The sequence below is a fragment of the Melanostigma gelatinosum genome (assembly GCF_949748355.1).
Source record: "Melanostigma gelatinosum genome assembly, chromosome: 12".
Lineage (NCBI taxonomy): Eukaryota > Metazoa > Chordata > Actinopteri > Perciformes > Zoarcidae > Melanostigma > Melanostigma gelatinosum.
Genome location: NC_136645.1, coordinates 11,013,577 through 11,034,119, shown reverse-complemented (window position 1 = coordinate 11,034,119; position 20,543 = coordinate 11,013,577). Strand labels below are relative to the sequence as shown.

The 20,543-nt window shown below is 42.1% G+C and overlaps 3 protein-coding genes across 3 annotated transcripts; 2 read left to right on the top strand and 1 right to left on the bottom strand.

The window, feature by feature from the left end:
• Positions 1-7,490: 7,490 nt before the first annotated feature.
• lrit1a (leucine-rich repeat, immunoglobulin-like and transmembrane domains 1a) lies at positions 7,491-10,991 on the top strand (the record flags this gene model as incomplete). The annotated part of the gene is made up of 4 exons (XM_079280554.1): positions 7,491-7,612; positions 8,094-8,554; positions 9,331-9,636; positions 9,925-10,991. The coding sequence occupies 4 exons, from the start codon at positions 7,491-7,493 to the stop codon at positions 10,989-10,991; spliced, it is 1,956 nt and encodes a 651-aa protein (XP_079136680.1).
• Positions 10,992-10,995: 4 nt separating this feature from the next.
• On the top strand, positions 10,996-14,059 carry lrit2 (leucine-rich repeat, immunoglobulin-like and transmembrane domains 2; the record flags this gene model as incomplete). Its single annotated transcript, XM_079280135.1, is given in 7 exon segments — positions 10,996-11,193; positions 12,959-12,969; positions 13,056-13,180; positions 13,183-13,274; positions 13,278-13,484; positions 13,487-13,835; positions 14,022-14,059. Coding segments are annotated over 7 exon segments (1,020 nt in total).
• A 1,197-nt stretch (positions 14,060-15,256) lies between these two features.
• Positions 15,257-20,142, bottom strand: cdhr1a (cadherin-related family member 1a; the record flags this gene model as incomplete). The annotated part of the gene is given in 11 exon segments (XM_079280134.1): positions 15,257-15,328; positions 16,264-16,428; positions 16,532-16,684; positions 17,372-17,487; positions 17,490-17,571; positions 17,666-17,824; positions 18,251-18,394; positions 18,748-18,864; positions 19,546-19,632; positions 19,795-19,884; positions 20,053-20,142. Coding segments are annotated over 11 exon segments (1,275 nt in total).
• Between the last annotated feature and the right edge of the window lie 401 nt (positions 20,143-20,543).

Genomic DNA, 20,543 nt, shown 5'->3' with positions numbered 1-20,543 from the left:
GCGCATGAATCTTTCAGCTGTAGCATTAGCTTGAGGCCACAGCGGTGTGATCCGGCGGTGGTGGAATCCTAGATACTCTGCAAACTGGGAGAACTGGTCACTGTTGAATGGGGGACCATTATCAGTTTTCACAACTCTGGGGATCCCAAACATGGAGAAAACTTTGTCCATAACCGGAATGACTGTGTTAGCCGAGGTTGACCTTATGCTCTCTACAACTGGGTAGCGTGTGTAATCATCCGTGATGACAAGCAAATACCGTACTCTCCAGTTGGAAGTGGTCCATAGAAGTCTGCACTAACACTATGCCAAGGAGCTTCTGGCAGAACGGACATTTTTAGTGGCTCAGTATGTGCAACTGTCGTGTTGGCTTGACATGCAATACAACTGCGTACTACTGCTTCTGCTTTGCGATCAATGTCTGGAAACCAAACCTTGGTTCTGAGTAGGGATTTGGTTTTGACAATGCCCTGATGTCCTTCATGGGCTAGCTGTAACACTCTAACTTGTCGGGCCGTGGGAATTATTATTCTAGTGCCCCGCAGTACAATGTCTGATGCATGTGATGTTGTTAGTTCACTGCTAACTTGTCTGAACTGCTTTACTATGTCAGCATGTCGTGACTTGTCACTCTGGTGCCATGTGTTGTGTCTGATGTGAGCACTAATCACTTGAAGGATTGGGTCTGCGAGTGTCTCTCTCGTGATCTCAGTGAGTGTCATGGCTTTAGGTGTTGCATGACTTGCGATGAAGTTCACATACTCCTCTGCTACCTTTGCTGCACATGTACTGTCAGCTGTCTGAGACAAGATAGGATGACGAGACATATAGTCAGTCAGCAAGACCGCATGAACAGCGTGTATACGAAGCTCGGAATAAAAGCCTGTTGCAGTGCATCCAGTCGTTGTTCGTCTGGGTCATAATTACAATACAGAAACATTACATAACTCCCAAGTCTGTTTGGCACCACTAAGGCTACAGCTGAAAGAATAAGGCCAAAATATTGTCATACCCACCATGAAAACACATCTGCAACACATTAATTTACCATAATACACACATGTACTTATAGTCAGATCTATCGTGCTCTAAATGAAGCAGCGATGTCATAAATCTGTTCATTTGCTAATTCACACAGTCTGAGATTTATTGCCAGCTGTCTTTTTTTGCATTTGTCAGTTTAAACTGTGATGATGTAATATTCATCAACGGTGCACGTACCGAGCTCTGATTGGTCAGTGTGTATTTGAAGAAAATGAATTAAATCACACGTTGCTGAGGGAGCAGAGGGGCAGAAAACGGTCTGAAGGCAATTCATTGGTGATATTTTGTCTTCAATAAATAAATGTTGGAAAACAATCACTTGAGTCGTCTCGTTGCACGACCCACAACTGTTACATATGTACCAGATGGAAGGTCACTGAAGATAGGAGTAATGATATACTATTTTATTAGTTTAAGGGTCTTTTGTTACCCACCAAGTTGCAGCGGAACCGGATGTTCCTCGTAGAACCTGTCTGAATGGACTTTTATCTGTTCACCTTTTCTTCTGGATGGTTCTCCTCTGACTCATCTCCAGAGTCAAAACCACACCCATTAATGCATTGCTGGTGAAATCCAGGCAACTGCCATTACATGTGAGGAGAACTGAGTCAGCACTATCACACTGGATTAGAATTCAGGGTGGACTTAACGGAAACACAGCATCGACTGTCCTGTACAATGGTTGGGAGTACTCGACATTCTCTGGTAAAAGCTTTGGATGGGACATCTTGGCAGGAAATTTGGAATAATGACAATAATGGTAGACATTACAACACAATTCAGACATCAGTCAGAGTGAGAAGTGATGGAAGTAAAAGTAGAAAAGAAGATGTTACTTTCAGATTCAGGTTAGGACATACAGGACTCAATGACACGTTATACACATCATGAAAAAGACAGAGTGGGATAAATGTGAGATATGCAACTGTAAAGAAACTGTAGAACATGTGCTGATAGAGTGGAGGAAGTTCAGGGTGGAAAGAGAAAGACTGAAGAACAGAGTGGTAGATACAGGAAGGGAGTGGAGCATCAAAGGACTGTTAGAGACAGGGGACAAACAAGTTCAGCTTAAAAGGGCTTTATTTAATATTTTGAATGGAACGGGTTAAAAGGCCAGAATATGACTGCAATATGAAGTTTATTTCTAATTGTTTCATTATATTTATAAATAACATGATGATTGTGTTTAAATGATAACTGTCATGAAGTCATGATGTTACACACTCCGGTCCAGTAGGTGGCGCCTTAAACATTGGTTTGTTGTCCGCCATTAAAGTGAAAGAAGAAGAATGAGAATAAGGCGGAGAAGAAGAAGAAGAAGAAGAAGCAGCAGCAGAAGAAGACGAAGAGGACTAATCTCCTGGTAGCCTATAAAGCTATTGGAGTTAGCTTAGCATGCTACCTGGAAACAGACGGACGGGGACGGAAGTGACCAACACAGCGCTAGTCAGAGTTTAATGAGAGTAAACGGTGTTTTTAACGGAGTTCGTCTGGAGGAAAACTTTCTGTGGTTTCGTGAAAATGTCTAAAGTAGAAATGTTGAGATCTTTATTCAACCAGCGACGAACTGCGGCTGTTGAAGAGATAGTTGGTCTGTTTGAAAGAACGATAGCAGAGTACGAGGAGGAACTCTCTCGTTCAAAAGAGGCGAATAAGCGACAACGGGAACTTCTGGACGCTGTTCTCAACCCGGAAATCCGGATACAAAGAGCACGTAGGTTCACTTTATTTAACACTGTTCATGCTCCGGCTGATAACTTTTAATGTAGTTTGGAGTCAACTGGCCAGCCAGCGTTTCTCAGATTGGAGTGAGACAAGGAGAACATGTGATGTCGTGATCTTCGCAATAAAACATGTTTGATGAGACGTGTCGAGTTTTGGCCAATCAGCGTTAAGATGTCTACACCGTCTTCATTTCCCGTTTTCATTGTGAGGAATTTAAGTTTTAAAGCGCTCCTAGCGATGGATATAATGTGTTACAATATGTTTACTTGTAGAAGGTTTAAACTAAAGGGAGAGTTACTGAATTTGTTGTGCACTGTGAGAGAAACCAGAGAATTTATGACACCGCCATAAAGTCAGAGAGAGGGGGATGTTGCTGAAGAGTTTCTGAGCACAGCCTTCAAGAAGGGGGGTGAATTAGTGAAGGAAGTGGCCGACTGACTCTTTGCTCAATTCTAAAATGTCTTTGTAACCCCTCTGTGTGTGTTTACTGTTTTCCTGCAGACGTCCAGCAGCTGTTGTTGGTTAAAGAAGAGGTTCCCTCTGAGCAGCAGGAGTGGAGCTCCAGTCTGGACCAGGAGGACCCAGAGCCCTCACACATTAAAGAAGAACAGGAGGAACTCTGCACCAGTCAGGAAGGAGAGCAGCTTCAAGGTCTGGAGGAGGCTGATGTCAAGTTCTCATTGACTCCTGTGAAGAGTGAAGATGAAGAAGAGGAAGCTCAGTCCTCACAGCTTCATCAAAGACAAACTAAACAGATGGGAACAGAAGCTGATGGAGAAGACTGTGGAGGACCAGAACCAGACAGGAACTTGGATCCAGATAGACATCCAGAACCAGATACTGATGAGAAGACTGGAGAGTCTTCTGACACTGATGAGGGTGGTGATGGGAAGAAGACCAGAGAACCTCAGTCGGGTTTAAACTATGTGAAACCTGATGAAGTCCATGTCAGTGATTCAAGATGTAGCGCTGGTGAAAAACATTTTAGATGCTCTGAGTGTGAGAAAACATTTGGCCAGAGTGGAACTCTGAAGAGACACATGAGAACCCACACAGAAAAACCTTTCAGCTGCTCAGTCTGTAAGAAATCTTTTAACCAGCGTTCAGATTTACAGAAACACATGAGAACCCACACAGGAGAAAAACCTTTCAGCTGCTCAGTCTGTAAGAAATCTTTTAACCAGCGTTCACATTTACAGAGACACATGAGAACCCACACAGGAGAAAAACCTTTCAGCTGCTCAGTATGTAAGAAATCTTTTAACCAGCGTTCAACTTTACAGAGCCACATGAGAACCCACACAGGAGAAAAACCTTTCAGCTGCTCAGTCTGTAAGAAATCTTTTAACCAGCGTTCAAATTTACAGAAACACATGAGAACCCACACAGGAGAACAACCTTTCAGCTGCTCAGTCTGTAAGAAATCTTTTAACCATCGTTCAACTTTACAGAGACACATGAGAACCCACACAGGAGAAAACCCTTTCAGCTGCTCAGTCTGTAAGAAATCTTATAGCCAGAGTTCAAGTTTACAGATACACATGAGAACCCACACAGGAGAAAAACCTTTCAGCTGCTCAGTCTGTAAGAAATCTTTTAACGAGCGTTCACATTTACGGAGACACATGAGAACCCACACAGGAGAAAAACCTTTCAGCTGCTCAGTCTGTAAGAAATCTTATAGCCAGAGTTCAAGTTTACAGATACACATGAGAACCCACACAGGAGAAAAACCTTTCAGCTGCTCAGTCTGTAAGAAATCGTTTAACCAGCGTTCACATTTACAGAGACACATGAGAACCCACACAGCCCGCCCCTGCGTCAATCAGAACTACACTCACATTTAAGGAGAAGGCAAAACCCTCCAACCACAACATCAGAAGTTTCCCCTTCATTAGCACCAACAATAATAACACCATTTTTCTTGGACGTCCATGTTCTTGCCAAAGACTGCATGAATTTTAAGTTTGTGTGTGTGTGGATAAGTGTAAAGACAAATGGTGTCTTATCTGCAAGCAAGGAGTTATCGTTTCCAGTTTTCCAGCACATCAACCCGCAGCAGTTTATGCCCAGCTTATATTAAAATATAATGTTTCTGATGTGTTTCAATTCATTGCAGTAACCCCATTCGCTGATTAACGACACAAAGGGATTAATGTGACACTACAGAGGATCAATGAGAGTACTGTTGCTCTGTATCTTTTTTTGAATCCTTTGTCCCATATGGTATGCTCTGTTTTGACTTGTGGATGTGAAACTGGACGTCAGCATGTGCTTTGTGTACATTTTCTTTTTTCTTTGTATGGAATAAAGCTTTTGATATGTTCACTGACCTCAAGATATTAAACCAATATGGCATCTGCCTGGAATGATAGAGGACGAAACAACTGCCCGTTTGGAACCGCAGACACGTGTCAAAGGAAGCTTGATTCAGTCTGGAGTTTGATAAGGGATACATGTGTTGTACAATAAAAGCATGTGTTCCTAGCGTAACAAGGATGTAAATGACATGAAATCCAGCCGTCATCTCCACCCTTCAATGCATTTGTCACGTTTGTTGAGACGTAATTTGCAGCTTTTCATGCCAAAGGGATAGAGGGGACACAAGCCTAACAATGTGTTGCTGAAGTCTCTTAGTCTCAGGATTATAAGATCAGAAATATTGGTGAAAATGTATGAAAAGTGCTTAATAATATGGAATGCCAATGGTCAAGATCCAGAATATAGTTTACATCCTACTAAAAACAAATGACTCCAAACAACAACAGAAGATCACTGTGACCTTGATTGACCCAAACATGAGTTGAAGTGTGCAGTTGTCACTTTTTTTTTTGCATGCGTCTTCCTTTTTTTGGTCCAAATTTAACATCTTAAAGTTGGTCACACTAAAAATATATATAAAATAATGCTTTACGATATCAACAAACATTCCATACCATTCAAAAATATCCTCAAAAGTGTGTACTGTCACAAATACGTGTATACAATGTTTTTTGATGACCTTTTCTGCTCAAAGCGCTTGTGCACTGATGCGAACTCTAACGTTTGATCTGACAACTCTTGCTTCATATTAACCCAGTAATGCGGATGACACAGCAAACACTCCCAAATCCTATTTATTCTGATGTTACTTCTGTTCTGATGAGGCTTTTTGTGCACTAAGGATGACATTGCACCTCAAATAAGGTCCAGTCTTCTAGTTCATACAATGTAAAGGGACAGCTTTATTGGATTCAGTAAATGAGATTAACTATGCATTGCAATATGGAATGTTTAACATTTTCAACATGAGGGAACATGAATTCACAACACGTTTAGAGCCTCAACACAGACCTGAAAGGTTGTTAAACCATACTGATCAACCTGTGATTTGAAGGGATTTTAAAACAAAAGAGTGAAATAACTATTTAGTAAAGGGAAAAGACGGGAGAGTTGAATATATCCATATGTCGCACATTATTCAATAACTATTATTGTCATTATCAATCTACAGGATGTATTAATCTCTATCAAACCTTTTTGACCTGGCACTGTGGTGAAATGTGAGTCAGATGCAATGTTGGTTCTTTGTCCAAACACATTAAAGAATGTTTTGTGTGTTTCGTCAGATCTTCAGGCCAGAGTCGGCACACTTTGCAGTGCCAGCCAAGTGTTACACTAAGCTTCCAGCATGATGCAATACAAGGGGACACATAAGGAACAGGTGCCAAATAACACATGGATTTACCAATACAGAAAAACTCAAACCTTACAATGGGAGGTATTTTCCTCTCGTGGTGTTGGACTAACGAAGGGGAAATCTAAAGGCCACTGAGTCGCTTTCACTCAAACTGATAAACATACATTTCTTTCTTAATTTAGTCATTTTATTTATTTTTACATTTTGTGTTGGTTTATAAAACACTTGTTTCCTGTTGATTAATAGTCTACATGCGTAATTTACGTGCAGATACATAAATGGGATGAAGAGGGGGTGCCAAAAGGAGTACAACTTTTAAGAATGGGCATTTTCCTTGATGAGACATTGTGCAGGAAATTATTTGATTCATTTTTGGAAATATCTTGTCAGTGGTTCAGGCCCCAACTGTGGGTCATTTTCTCTTCTCTTACTTTACATGAAAAGTATTTTCATATTATTGTTCATTTTACATCAAAGTCTCTATATCTGCATTCTAACTGCAGTGATATTCGTTTTGTGATCAAGAAAATAAATACATTTAAAAAAAAGGACTGCGGATTAAGGAAATGTTAAATGAGCATCTGTGCGAAGGTCTCAAGGTAGGAGCCGCAGGCTGGGATAAAGGGGCCACCTTGTGGTAGAACATAATGCTGTCCATTTACAGATTAACAGTCACGGCAGGGCTCATATGCACAAGCTACATTTGAGGGAAAGAAAAAATCCAAACATCACAGTGGATTATGACCATTTCGGAAGTGTTTTTCTGTGACAATAAATAGGGACGTCTCTGCATCAGCCTATCGGATTCCGGGATGCAATACGCATCCAAATGAAAAGAACGCCAGTCCTTTCGCTGATCCTTGTCTATCCTTTTTATCTCGGGACTCATAGCAGTCCGATCACTATGGGACAGCGAAGCGGTGGGACAAAGCAATGCGGATGATATTCCTGTAAATGAGAGAAAAAAGCAAGTCAGTTTGACTTCAGTGGGCGCAAACTGGGCGCATGTAGCCAAGCAGCGTATGCGTAAAAGTGGGCCAAAATGTTCCTCGTCCTTCTCCTGGGGCTCTACGCGGCCACAGGTGAACTTCTCTCCCCAGTGAGCTCCTGCCCGTCGCAGTGCAGCTGTTTTTACCACAACTTGAGTGATGGATCAAAGGCCAGGTAAGGAAGATGTCCAAGAGAACATTACTTCATAAAACACATTATAAAGTGCTCTGGCAGACTTACATCTTTTGATACGGTGTAGTCGTTATATGAGGACAGATGTTTGCATAGAGGTGAACACGTGTACAAAAGATAATTCAACGAGTACATGTCGGTCCAATTTAATTTAATGCAGGATTATCTTTCAAAGGCACTTTCAACCTCCCCATCTATACGTTGTATGCGACTTTGGATAGTTTGGATGGATTGGGAAATCAGTATTGTTTCAGAATTATTAGCCACAGCATTTTCTTATTGGGAATTGACCACATATTTTGGTATCCTCTGGACTTCAAAACCTTCATCTCAGACTTTAATGCTAATTTCTAATTAATTGCTATATTTTTCACTTACTTTGTTAAAAATGTTCTTAAATGCGTAATTTGGGTCCGATGATTTGGAGGTGAACAAACATTCTCCAATGATGTCTCCCTTTTAGGAGCGTGATTTGCAATGATCCCGAGATATCTCTTGTGCCTGTCGGGTTTCCTGTTGACACGTCCAAGCTGCGGATTGAGAAGACGGCCATCCAGCGGATACCGAGCGAAGCCTTCAACGACCTCTCCAGTCTGGAATTCCTGTGGATGTCTTTCAACACGCTGTCCGCCTTGAGCCCGGACAGTTTCCGGGGACTGCTCAACCTGGAAGAGCTTCGTCTGGACGGGAATGCCCTCACCGCCTTTCCCTGGGAATCTCTCATGGATATGCAGAGTCTCAGACTTCTCGATTTGCACAACAATCAGCTCCCCTCGCTGCCAGCGGAGGCCACCACTTACATCAAAAACCTCACCTACTTGGATCTGTCCAGCAACAGCTTGCTGACCCTGCCGACTGAGGTGCTGTCCACCTGGCTTGCGGCGAAACCTGTGCAAGGTCCAGAGAGCTCCAAGATGATACTTGGTAAATCCCCTAAAACTTCAGTCGTGGTTTACGCCTGCCTCGGTTCACAAAACCAAAAAGCAAAAGCAAAAAAACAAAATTCATTTTGCACAAAGCAGCGTCGTTGAACAGCAGCTGGACAAAACAGTTGTTAAGCAACACATCATTTGATGTATGGTAAGAGTAGGTCGGTAGTACATAATACAATTTGCCCCATTAATATTTGAAGACGATATTTGCTTTGAAAAACGATGTAACATAATTAACATTTAAAGACCAAAGTAACACATTATTTTAATGCTATTTAGCATTTCTAAGCCATACAGTAAATGGTTTGCAATGTAGCCCACTGAGCAGATATCGGGTGTAAGTATTTATTAATATGTTTTTCAACAGCTCCTGCTGACACTTATTTCATATCTATCCATCTGTGTGTAAAATAAAAAAAATATTGTACTCTTACTCATCTTCTGCGTGTTTAACCCATTCTCATACTCAGAACAGTGGACAGCTGTTCCAGGGTCAGCTCTAAAGGACAGGAGGGTGAAATGACAGCAAGACCTGACCTTGGACACTAGTCTGCTGACATCATCAGCATCATCATCAACATCATCATCATCATCATCGTCGTCGTCCTTGTCGTGTCATGGCCATGATGTAGTTTATGAATTAACTGTTAATCCTCTTACAGGATTAACATCCTTACATCCACACTGGCCATCTGCAGGCTCTATCACTTTGCACACAGCTGGACGCTCGTCTTCCTTCTGTAACCTCACATGTGCCCTCACCATCAGGTCTGCATGACAATCCCTGGGTGTGTGACTGTCGGCTCTACGACCTGGTCCAGTTCCAGAAGTCTCCGACTCTTTCAGTGGCATTCATTGACACGAGGCTGAGGTGTTCAGCACCGGAAAGTGTATCAGGGGTCCTGTTCAGTGACGCAGAGTTGCGGCGCTGTCAGCTCCCACGTATCCACACAGCTGTGGCACAAGTCCGGAGCGCTGTTGGGAACAATGTGCTGCTCCGCTGTGGCACCATTGGAGTCCCCATCCCAGACCTGTCATGGCGCAAGGCAGATGGGCGACTCCTTAATGGAACAGGTGAGTCTTTCTCTGTGTGTTGTGACTGAGATAAGATGCTTTTTTACGCACTGTAGTGCTGCTGTTAATTAAACAGAAAGCTAACAGTGGAGTTAGTGAGGTTGTAAGTCTGACTGACAGCTATGGCTGCAGCAATGAGTTATGCAACACTGCTGATGACCATTTCAACATTGTGTAATCACTTGCACATCAATGAAAGGGGATATTTCTCATATTTAAATTTTCTCTCTCATTGTCCTTTTGTAACCATTTTGTAATGATCATATTCTCCCCTCTCTGCCACCATAGTCCAGCAGGAAACCTCAAAGGAGGGAATCACCTGGTCCATCCTCCGGGTCCCAGCTGTGTCCTATCGAGATTCAGGGAAATACATCTGCAAGGCCACTAACTATGCTGGGAACGCTGAAGCTGTCATTTCTCTCATTGTCTCTAACTCACCAAAACCAGAGGGGAACCAAACCAGCAATGACAAGAAAGCCAAAGTCAAGAAACCCAACCCGGTGGGCAAAGCTGCCTACCAGGAGAAACTGGTGGCAAGATATGTGGTTCCAACCTCCACACCTTCATCACTGCCTGCCCTGGATCCAGGCCTTCCACCTGGTCTTGGTCCTGATCCTGGACGAGCCAGTTACAGCCTAGCTAACAGAGCAACCCCCGGGCCTGCCACCTCCTCCAACCCAGATGGGCTGCTGGATCTGGAGAAGACTAATCTAAGCAACCTGGCGGCCAACACGTCATCGCTGCAGCAGAACCCGGACAGGGTGGTCCGCTCAGTAAAGGTGGTGGGTGACACAGACAATAGAATTTCTTTGAACTGGAGAGCTCCTAAGGCCAAGAACACAACAGCATTTAGTGTGCTGTATGCTGTGTTTGGAGAGAGGGACATGAGGAAGATCAATGTTGTGGCGGGACAGAACCGTGTTACCATCAACGGGCTGGTGCCCAGGACCAAGTACATTGCCTGTGTGTGTGTGAGGGGGCTGATCCCCAAGAAAGAGCAGTGTGTCATATTTTCCACTGATGAAGCAGCCAGTGCCACTGGGACCCAGAGGTTGATTAATGTGATTGTGATCACAGTGGCCTGTATAATTGCGGTCCCGCTCACTGTCATCGTGTGCTGTGGGGCTCTGAAGAGACGCATTCAGAAGTACTGGGGAAAGGAATCCAAGGACATCCAAGATTCATACATGACCTTTGAAACGCTGTCGCCTGGCACGAAGGCCAAAGGGCTCGAGGGGGAGTATTTGAACAGACTGAACGCAGAGGAGTCCAACAGGCTGCTGTCAGCCCGCTCCAGCTTGGACTCTGAGGCAACAGCTAAGATAGAGGGACAGCCTAACGAGTACTTCTGCTGACATCATGCTCCAGCTCCGGCTCCTGCTCCACACCATCTTCCTCGCACGTACCTGCATCCATGTCCCGGTCAGACCGCTAACACCCATTCGCATTCCCATCACCCCCCCCATCTCCATCCACATCCACATCCGTATCCCCATCACTGCCCGTTCTCTCACTCTCAGCAACATCCTGACATCAGTCCCCCTCCCACGCGCTCCCGTACGCCCAAACCATGGGATTCCCCCCCACCCATCCCTCCTCGCTGGATCACGCCACCAACTCCACCGCCACAGAGATCCAACTTCTATCAAAGGACTTTTGCACGCTGCACTATAATGGAAATATCAGTTTAGAGGAATATTTAACATCATAATTAACTTGTTTTTTTTCAGACATTTGTAGAATATTTAATGTTTCTTACAGATAGAGTGGAACTCACTTCACTGACATACATGTGTGCATTAATTAATAACAAGACAACGTGTGCACATGCTTTTATGTCTAAAAGAATGTTTGATCACTAAGCCTGAAAAAACATGTCTAAAAGCTGAAAGAGCAGAGCAATTATTGTCAATTATTTTTCATCTCACTTGCATGGCCCAGCGAAGAAACCTCTGCAACCTGATCTGACTTAAAGGGAACTCATTGGTAGATACTCTATTGTTGATATCATTAATGTATGTGTATGAATTGTATATACTTCACTGCATGATGTACACTTACATAATACAGTTAAGTCTGTGCCTCTGTACATATCTGTCGTATGTTCTCAGAGAAGATATACACATCGGCATGGTTCAACACTCTGGTGTGTGGAGGAAAGCTGGAGCTGGAGAGAAGTACAGAAAGGACTGCACGATGACATGATGTAAATGGAAATGATGCTAAATGAAATGTTACACGATTTCTATTCCCAGCAGTGAGACACATACTGAAATATCTTCATGTACATGTTTTGTGCCACCATCATTACCCTTTTAAATGTAGATCTATTCATTCCAATGATATTATTTGAATAGTTGAATAAACTTTTATATCCAGTTAGTGGTGCTTTGTCTTCTTATGTCTTGTTTCATCACACCATGTTGGTAGATATTCATTTCAAAAGGATGATACAGATTGTATTCTTTATTTTATTTATGTGGCTGGTTTGAACAAACTTATTCCATGGAATGAGTTCAGTATTTGCCATCTCTTGACTGTCAGTGTCTGTCTCAGGTAGTCTGCGACTTAAAGGTACGACTTTCTGATAAGTCCCCCGAAAGGGTTTGTAAGTTCTGACAGCTTTATTATTGCTCAAAAGAAATGTACCAACAATTTATCGGTTATAAGGTACTGACAATAACAACTTCAAGGTTGTCAGCCTGTGAAAAATTCCACCAGATTTCCCAACAGGACTGTTCTCTTTCTGGCTCTTTAATTCATCAATAAAACCATCTAATGGACCAGTTATTCTCTGTGAAAACATGCAGATAATCTTAACCAAAATTAAATTATTAATAATTTATGAACTTGTATAGCTGCATACTTGATGGCTGATTAGAGAGTGGAACTTGCAGGTATTTATTAATGGATTTAAAACTTTTATAACTTCATTGTTGTTAAATAAAAACGGTAAATCACCAGTCAGAGTATACTTTTCACCAACTGGCAACTCAGACATTTGTTCTTATTAATAGCATATAAGTGATCTATAAGCATTTATAGATGATTAGTTTCAAACAATTCCTAAAGATCGACATCGCAACACAGAGGGTCAAACCTGCTTTCACTGTCCTGGTGTTAATCTGTCGACACAAAGAATTAGACGCCATTTGTTCAGTAGCCTACTCGGTACTCAGGGATTAGATTCACGGTAATAGGCTTCACTCGTCTGCCGCACTCGACATGTCTTGAGCACGAATGTAGCCCTCAATTTTATGAAATTTCACGGACTATGGACATAATTTGTTACGTGCTAGTTATTGCTTTGTTTAACATCCAGGAGTACGAAACGTATCTTCAATGTGGGTGCAGATGGATACTTTCTTCCACACTACATATACCCAAATGTTCAATTAAACTCTTCCTTTTAATCGCAGGTCGCTCATATGTATGGAAGAGAGTGCGTTTGGGGCCATACCAGAGAACCTTCCAGATGATATGACCAAAATACGAATAGAAAAATCTCACTTTCCTGAAATACCCAGAGGGGCATTCTCACAGACAACTTGGAAAACTTGTGGTTAAACTTCAACGATATCACAGTGATCAACTCAAAGGGTCTGGAGGGTTTGGTAAACTTAACCGAGCTCCGTCTGTAAGGGAACAAGCTCCGTTCAGTCGCATGGACAGCGTTCAAAGACACGCCGGCCCTGAAGATCCTGGACCTGAAGCACAACCAGCTGGACGTCCTGCCCGAGCACGCGTTGAAATTTTTGCCAGAACTGACTTACTTAGACTTATCCTTCAATCTGCTTATGGTCATATCGAAAGAGGTTTTCCAAAATTGGCCTCTCTACCAGAAAGTGCAGAGGAGCGGAAGGGGGCCGCTTTCGGTCCGAACGTCGTCCTCGCGCTCCACGACAACGCGTGGGTCTGCGACTGCCGCCTGAAGGGCTTCGTGGAGTTCATCAGATCCCTGAGCCCCCCTATTATACTGATGAACTCCTACTTGACCTGCTCAGGGCCGGAATTTAAGACGGGCAAGTTCTTCCATGAGGTAGAGCTGCAGGCGTGCGTGAAGCCCATCGTCTCCACCCCGTCCTCCAACATCAGCCTGCCTCAGGGCGCAAACCTCACCCTGCGCTGCATCGCCAAGGCCCGGCCAGACCCCGCGGTGTGGTGGACATATGGCCTGAAGATAATCAGAGGATTTCATGGTAAGAGTGTGATGTCCACGACATGTCATCCACACACACCCGGAGTGATATCTTGTGGTAAATTAGATATTTAAATACGGTTTAATCGCAGACCTTATAACCCCTCTTTAAAATGAGGAGATCTAAATCTGGATATTGGCCCACCGCTATAATCACCACTGATTCTCTCAATCTGCACACCATCAGTGTTGGTTCAGAGTGTTGGAGATTATAGTGCACTATAGCCTTCCTAATGTCAGCCGTGTTGGGCTGTACTGTTTAATTCAGTAAAAATCTGCGTCATCAGACTTAATATTTAGAGTGCAGTGCGCTGCAGATCAGTAAACAGTTCATCATGAACGAACCAGGCCGCTGCTGCCTCATATGTCCCTGCTACCATGCATGTTGCTAACACTGGTCCACCTAAAAAAAAGATTTGGGGTCGAGTAGCTGCAAACTGAAGTAAAACTATACTTTTACACACATTTAAGAACCAAATAAAAATAGTCCTCAAAATACAACATCGACACTACACTTTTTAACAAAGTATTCTTCATAAAGAGCTCATACGTTGGAGCTCCTTGCTTTATAATACATGATTCATCAATGCTTTTTATAATTCAGCTGTAAGCAAGATTAGGAAATATCCCCCTTGCTCATCAATAGTCAGGCAATTTAAGAGGGTAACACTTGCCTCACTCTATCAAGTCTACAGGTATAAGTGTGAATAAGTAATTAATAAAGGATTGGATAAGCCTACAGCAAAAGCTAAGTCATTTGCAATTGTTAATGTTATTAAATCATAAATAAAGGATTTGCCCATGTGTACACTTCAACCATTAACCAGTTAATAAATGCATTTTGTTCAGCTGTTTCCAGAAAGTCGCAGGTTAACTGGTCAATGGGAGTGCCTTCTTCAGGCTTTCTTCTTAATGGGCTTCTTAATTGAGTGGCTTAATTCATTGGGTTTTTTTCCCATCTCAGAATATAAATTACCTGAATTTGGTGAAATAATTTGTTTTTAACTTGATATGTGGAAAAATGTATTAAGATTATCAACAAAATTAGTTTTCCCAAACTGAGATTTGTTGTCACAACTAGTAATTTAATACAGTTCAGTTCTGAGTTCTGAGGTTCTGAGGGTATCAATATTGTTGTTTAAGCATTTGTGACTTATTTTTATATGTTTTCATTCTCATTTGCTGTCACCGCCTTGTTTTCTACACATAATGCGTTTACATATGACGTAATGGACCAATAAATAGTCTCAGCGGAGGCAGCAAAAAGGTAGCCCGGAACTTTGAAAACATGGTTTGCTTGTTATATGTAATGTAATGTAATATAATAGATTTATATGTATTGTGCAGGGTGATAACATTACAAGGATGACATCAATTTGAAGGGGGTGCCAAGTGCTGAAAAATAAAGTATGTAACATATACTCACAAGTCAGCCCCTGATCCGTACATGGAGTACTTCACATCACCCCACGGTCCTGAGTCTGGGTCTGTTGCCTGTGGATGAACAGAAAACATTATAGAGAGAAATTGTGTTTTATGAGTTTGGTTGAGGCACTTGCGTATATTCGGTCAGTTTGATAGCAGGTGGGGTAATCTGTAATTCTCCTTTAGGAGTTTGAGTGCAGTATGTGGCTCAGTGAGCTGAGGCATATCCCACTTACTGTCTACGTCATACCGCTGATAAACCTCAAAACATTGATGTTAGATTTGTTTGTACCTATTTACTAAAGCAGGAAAAAGAACTGTCTGCCGCCATGGATTTAGTAAACTGAATGAATCTGTGCTGGATTTAAAGATGATATTGCAGGGGTCAGCTATAAAAATACTCTTTTTTGATGTCATAGGAACATCATCATGGCCATCGGCTAATCCGTCCGTCTGTCTGTCGCTGCAGGGAGGCCTGTTCGCTGTCTCAATGTGTCCAAGGTCACTTGATGGCTGTTCTTTCATCTGATTGAAATTGCCTGGGATCAGGGAAATGAGCCTCTGTAGCGCTCATGCAAGGGCAGGATTTATCAGCAAGCCCCCCTGCTGCTTTGAGCGCCGGCAAAGCTGATATGAAACGACAAGAGCGATGGATGACAGCAAAAAAAAAAACGTCATCCGTCCATCATTTTTAAACTAAATGACACTGAAACATGTTGCGAAAAGTGTTTATTTCTGCACACAATTCTGTGCTGCTAAGCATTAGGGGGGGAACATCTGGTAATTTGGTGTTATACAACAAAATGAAAGTGATAGCCATCTGGCAGCTTACCTCGCCTAGCTTTTATCTGTGTTTTCACATATTATCCCAACCCCTCAAAAAAGTCGACATGCAGGGAATTAATGGCCCGCGAGCATTCATTTTTAAATCAGCATTTATCTTTAGCTCAGTGACGTACATTGGTGTTGGCATGTATTTTTAGACAGGATTAAGACACTCTCACCATGACTGACACCACATTGCAGCCACCGGGTGAGTTTTCTGGAATTCTGGCGATGTAGTATTCTGAGGAGAATTTGGGAGCGTTGTCGTTTGTGTCCAGGAGATGAATGACGACGTCTGCTGTGGCACTGAATCTCTCGGGCGTATCGATCTCAGCTGCAAGTAGCTAGAGAGGAGACAGATTAGAAATATATAGGTGGAAGAAGAGCAATACACAGCAGATGCAGTTGATATAATGCTGCTATTTGTACACTTTCTCCCTTTCTCACCTTGTATGTGAGAAAGTGGTGTTTCTCATAGTCCATGGCAGCAGAGTCTTCAACTAAGATTGTGACCTGGGCCTCATTGAGTCCAGTCTGAGGGACGACTCGCAGCATCCTTCCCGGTCCGATCAGTCTAAGATTAAATTTAGCATTTGCTCCCTGCAAGAGAACACACGTCACATTAGTGAAAATGACAGTTATATTGTACATGCTTGGATCTATTTATAGTAATCTGTCACAAAGCTATCGCAGAAGTACAGTATAATCCATGTGGTATACAGTCCATTCAATCAATATAAAAGCTTTGTATTTATTACAATAATGTATGAGAGATCAATAGGACATATCAGTGGCAGCAGTAGTATTCCTGGTGAAACATAATATTGCTGGACAAAGAGAGCTCGCCCTGCATGTTGTAACAGTATTATCAGAGAACACATTTGGTGAACATCAGCCATTTGGACGAGGCTCATACAAGGAGCTGGAAACCCAAAGAGACTTGCATAAGCTGACAAATGGCGCAGCTAGAGAGCACCTTTTAATTAGTGTTGGCTTACTTTCAAATTTGTGCAATTTTAAAAGGATTGTCAGTGATAATGGCAGGCTTAAAGTCATTTCATGGATGGAAAGGCACAATGAATGCTGATTAAATCAGTCTCTTATTGGATAACAATGTAATTTGGTTGGAAATGAGTGCTGTTACATAATCACTGTAACAAAATCATGATAGCAATCACTGTCTCCTGAGGCAGCTTTCAACGGTAATAACACTGTATGAGGCTTAGTCATGTTCATACTGATCAGTCAGTGTATGAGAACATATGGAAGACAATGAGGCCTCCCCACCTGATCGGAGTCGTTGACAGTGATTTTCAGCCGCCGGAGTATCTCTCCCTCAGGTGGATGCTCATTCATGGTCAACTCAAACATGTTCTGAGGGCCGTTCTCTCCGTAGAAAGTAAATTATTGTTCAGGTCCACCACACGGATCACCACCGTGGTCACCCCGTAGTCCACGAGTCTGCCTTCAGGACTTACTTCTGTTGCCTGGACACCAGGGGTAAAGGTTATGCAGGGTCACGTCACATTGATCACTGAGACTGTGGGATATCTACAGTAATCTTTGTGAACTGCAACTTACCTTGACTTTAATGTTAAAGATTTCTCTCTTCAGATAGATGGGGAGAGTCAGCAGTGTGATACAACCGCTTGTTTCATTGATGCTAAAAACACCATCGTCACCTGGAGAGACAAACAACAGGCAGACCTCTGAGCGCTGTCGATTCATTTCAAAATCACGCTGATGTTCTTTGAGTGAAACGCTTACCTTCCTCAAAGGAATAACGGATTCGATTTGGGACATTAAAATGTCATGATCCTAATTATTCCCTTTTGAGTCAGCCGGGGCATTACTGAGAAATGTTAGCAATTAAAGCTGCGTGATACGAGATAATGCTGTCTGTCTTGTGGTGTTTCTTCTTCATAATGTGAAATATAGAAATAAATTACAGTCACTATTAGCGTTCCCATGTCTTGCTATGCTGTGTTCAATGTGATGCTCATTTAAGATGTAAATTTATTGCAATAAAAAAAGAAACGTGGCAGATTTTACTTTACAAAAGGTTTAAAGATTTGTGCAATGAAGAGTTGGTATACAAACTCAAATGTTTTTAGTTATGAGGTAGAGTCAAAGAAAAATGTCAATGAAGGTTGTTTTCATACTCACTGGCACTGAGATTTCATCAACATAGCCAAAATACGGTGTCCCGATAAAAGATGGCGGAGTGTCCTGTGCATCGATTACATTGATCGTCAGGGTAGCAGAGGATGACATAAACTGCTCCTTGCCATTAAAATGACCACCACTGTCCTGGAACAAAGGAAATGTGCAGTTTAAATCTACCTTTTATTTTGTTATGTTTATGTAATGTAGATACTTTTCTAATGAGGACATCATATACAGAAAGCCCTGTGAAGGGTTTCTTACCCAAAAGTATTCTGGGCATCCTTGAGGCCTACCAAATGTGTTGAATATATTTCCTTCCTCATAAAACATTTCCAAAGCTGACTTTTTACATCTTTGTATGCTAGCCATGTCTTAACAAACATGACAGCAAATAAAATAGCAGACAAAAACTCCACAGGGTACTTGTTTTTGAATTGGAAATGAAAGTACTCTGTTGCACAACAGACACATTTCATGAGTTTTGATGCACCTATGACCTTCGCAATGACAGTGACAAAGTGTGTCTTTGTTTTTTCACAGTCCAACATTTCTCCATATTTGATACGCAGGACACCACTATTTCTGTCCATGGCAAACAAAGTGGACTGAGGATTCTGTAACAGAGAACAGGACAAAAGCAGTAAAAGCACACACACACACATAACACACTTTTTAGGTCACATGAGTAAAAGCCTGTCGCTGAAACCCCCTAAACCCCATTTACAACCACTCACGTGAGATATCATGAAAAGTGGTCAGATGGTTGCATAAAAGCATTCAATAGCCACTTGAATTGGGCCGCATCATCCATAGAGTCCATCTCTCTGTACATCTGGATGTAAAGAGCCCATATGCTCAAGGACAGGGCAGGTGAAAGCTGCTGTGTCCAGATGTGCAGTGCCTCAGTTGTCACTGTCAGTCCAGGCCAGCTGTTCTTTGGTTCTAACAGCCCAAAGTGCAAACGAACATTCTCTGCCACCCCGGCCAAAGCAGCCCTCTAAGCCTCCAATACGTGATACAAATGTAATTGTGATTTAATCCCCATCCTCATAACTACTCCAGCATGTTCAGGCACATGCATACATGATCACTGGAATAATCCAACTGATGTTAACCTTGTTATCAGTACATCTAGACATTATTTCCGTGACAAGCAGATTAACATTAGAGCTGGCACTTTCAGCTTTTCATACAAGGAGAATTTAAAAAAAATGTTTTGTCTGTGCTTATTTCTTATCTGAATGTATTTACTACAGAAGCTAGAGCGAGTCTTCTGTGAGTGGGCCAAGTGATACCTGGAGGAAGTAGGTGACTGAGCCTCCGGAGCCTGTGTCTTTGTCCACTGCCTCTACTTTGTAGATGCTGCTGCCAGACTCAGTTGTCTAAATCACAGAAAATGATTTAGGTCACACCATATAAGGTTTAAAAAGAACTGAAGCTACTCATATCTACTTTTATATTTTTTTCTGTAATATAATGTCCTTTAAATTGTATGCAGGGAGACACTTCAGGTTCATAGAGTATACACTTCTGGCTTAACTTACTTCCAGGACATCAATTAGTGTCGGCATGTTTTTGAATTCAGGTTTTTCATCGTTTGCATCCATTACAAATACTGTGACTCTTTCCACAACCTAAAAAGATAAATAAAAAAACCTCATGAAACATGTTCAATGGTTGCTTGTAAGCTTTGTCTTTGCACGGGTTACTGCAAAAAATCATACGGATAAAAGCTCACTGCTCATCTGTAGTCATCTTCTTACTTTCTAATCCTGTGCCTTCAATCACAGCGGCATGCTGACCTCTTTGTTCCTGTTGGGGATGGAGCTATGAGGCTGCCCATAGGGACATTTCAGGGAGATGCTCATCACTTCAGCTTGCTGCTGCTTCATCTGGATTATTGTCATCAATCGACAAAACTACGTTGAGTGGTCTCAGTGTATCCTGACGGTAGTATAGACCAGCACTGACACGAATGCACCATGTCTCGAATCATGTTTAGTTAGTTAATTTAATATTATTCTGTTTTATTGTATATATATTGTATATATATGTTATATTCTATATTTTGACTGTGTTATTTTTAATGCTTTACCTGTATCTATAAATGCTGCTGTAGCATAAAAATGTCCCCTTGCGGGATTAAGAAAGCATCTATCTATCTACATACATGTTTCCTTCTTTGCTGCATCACAAGACAATTGTATGACGAGAGCAGCAGTCTTCTGTTTCTGGGACTAAAACACTTGAATGAGTTCTGCTCCAACGCGGCTCAATTTCTCAGGTTAGCACC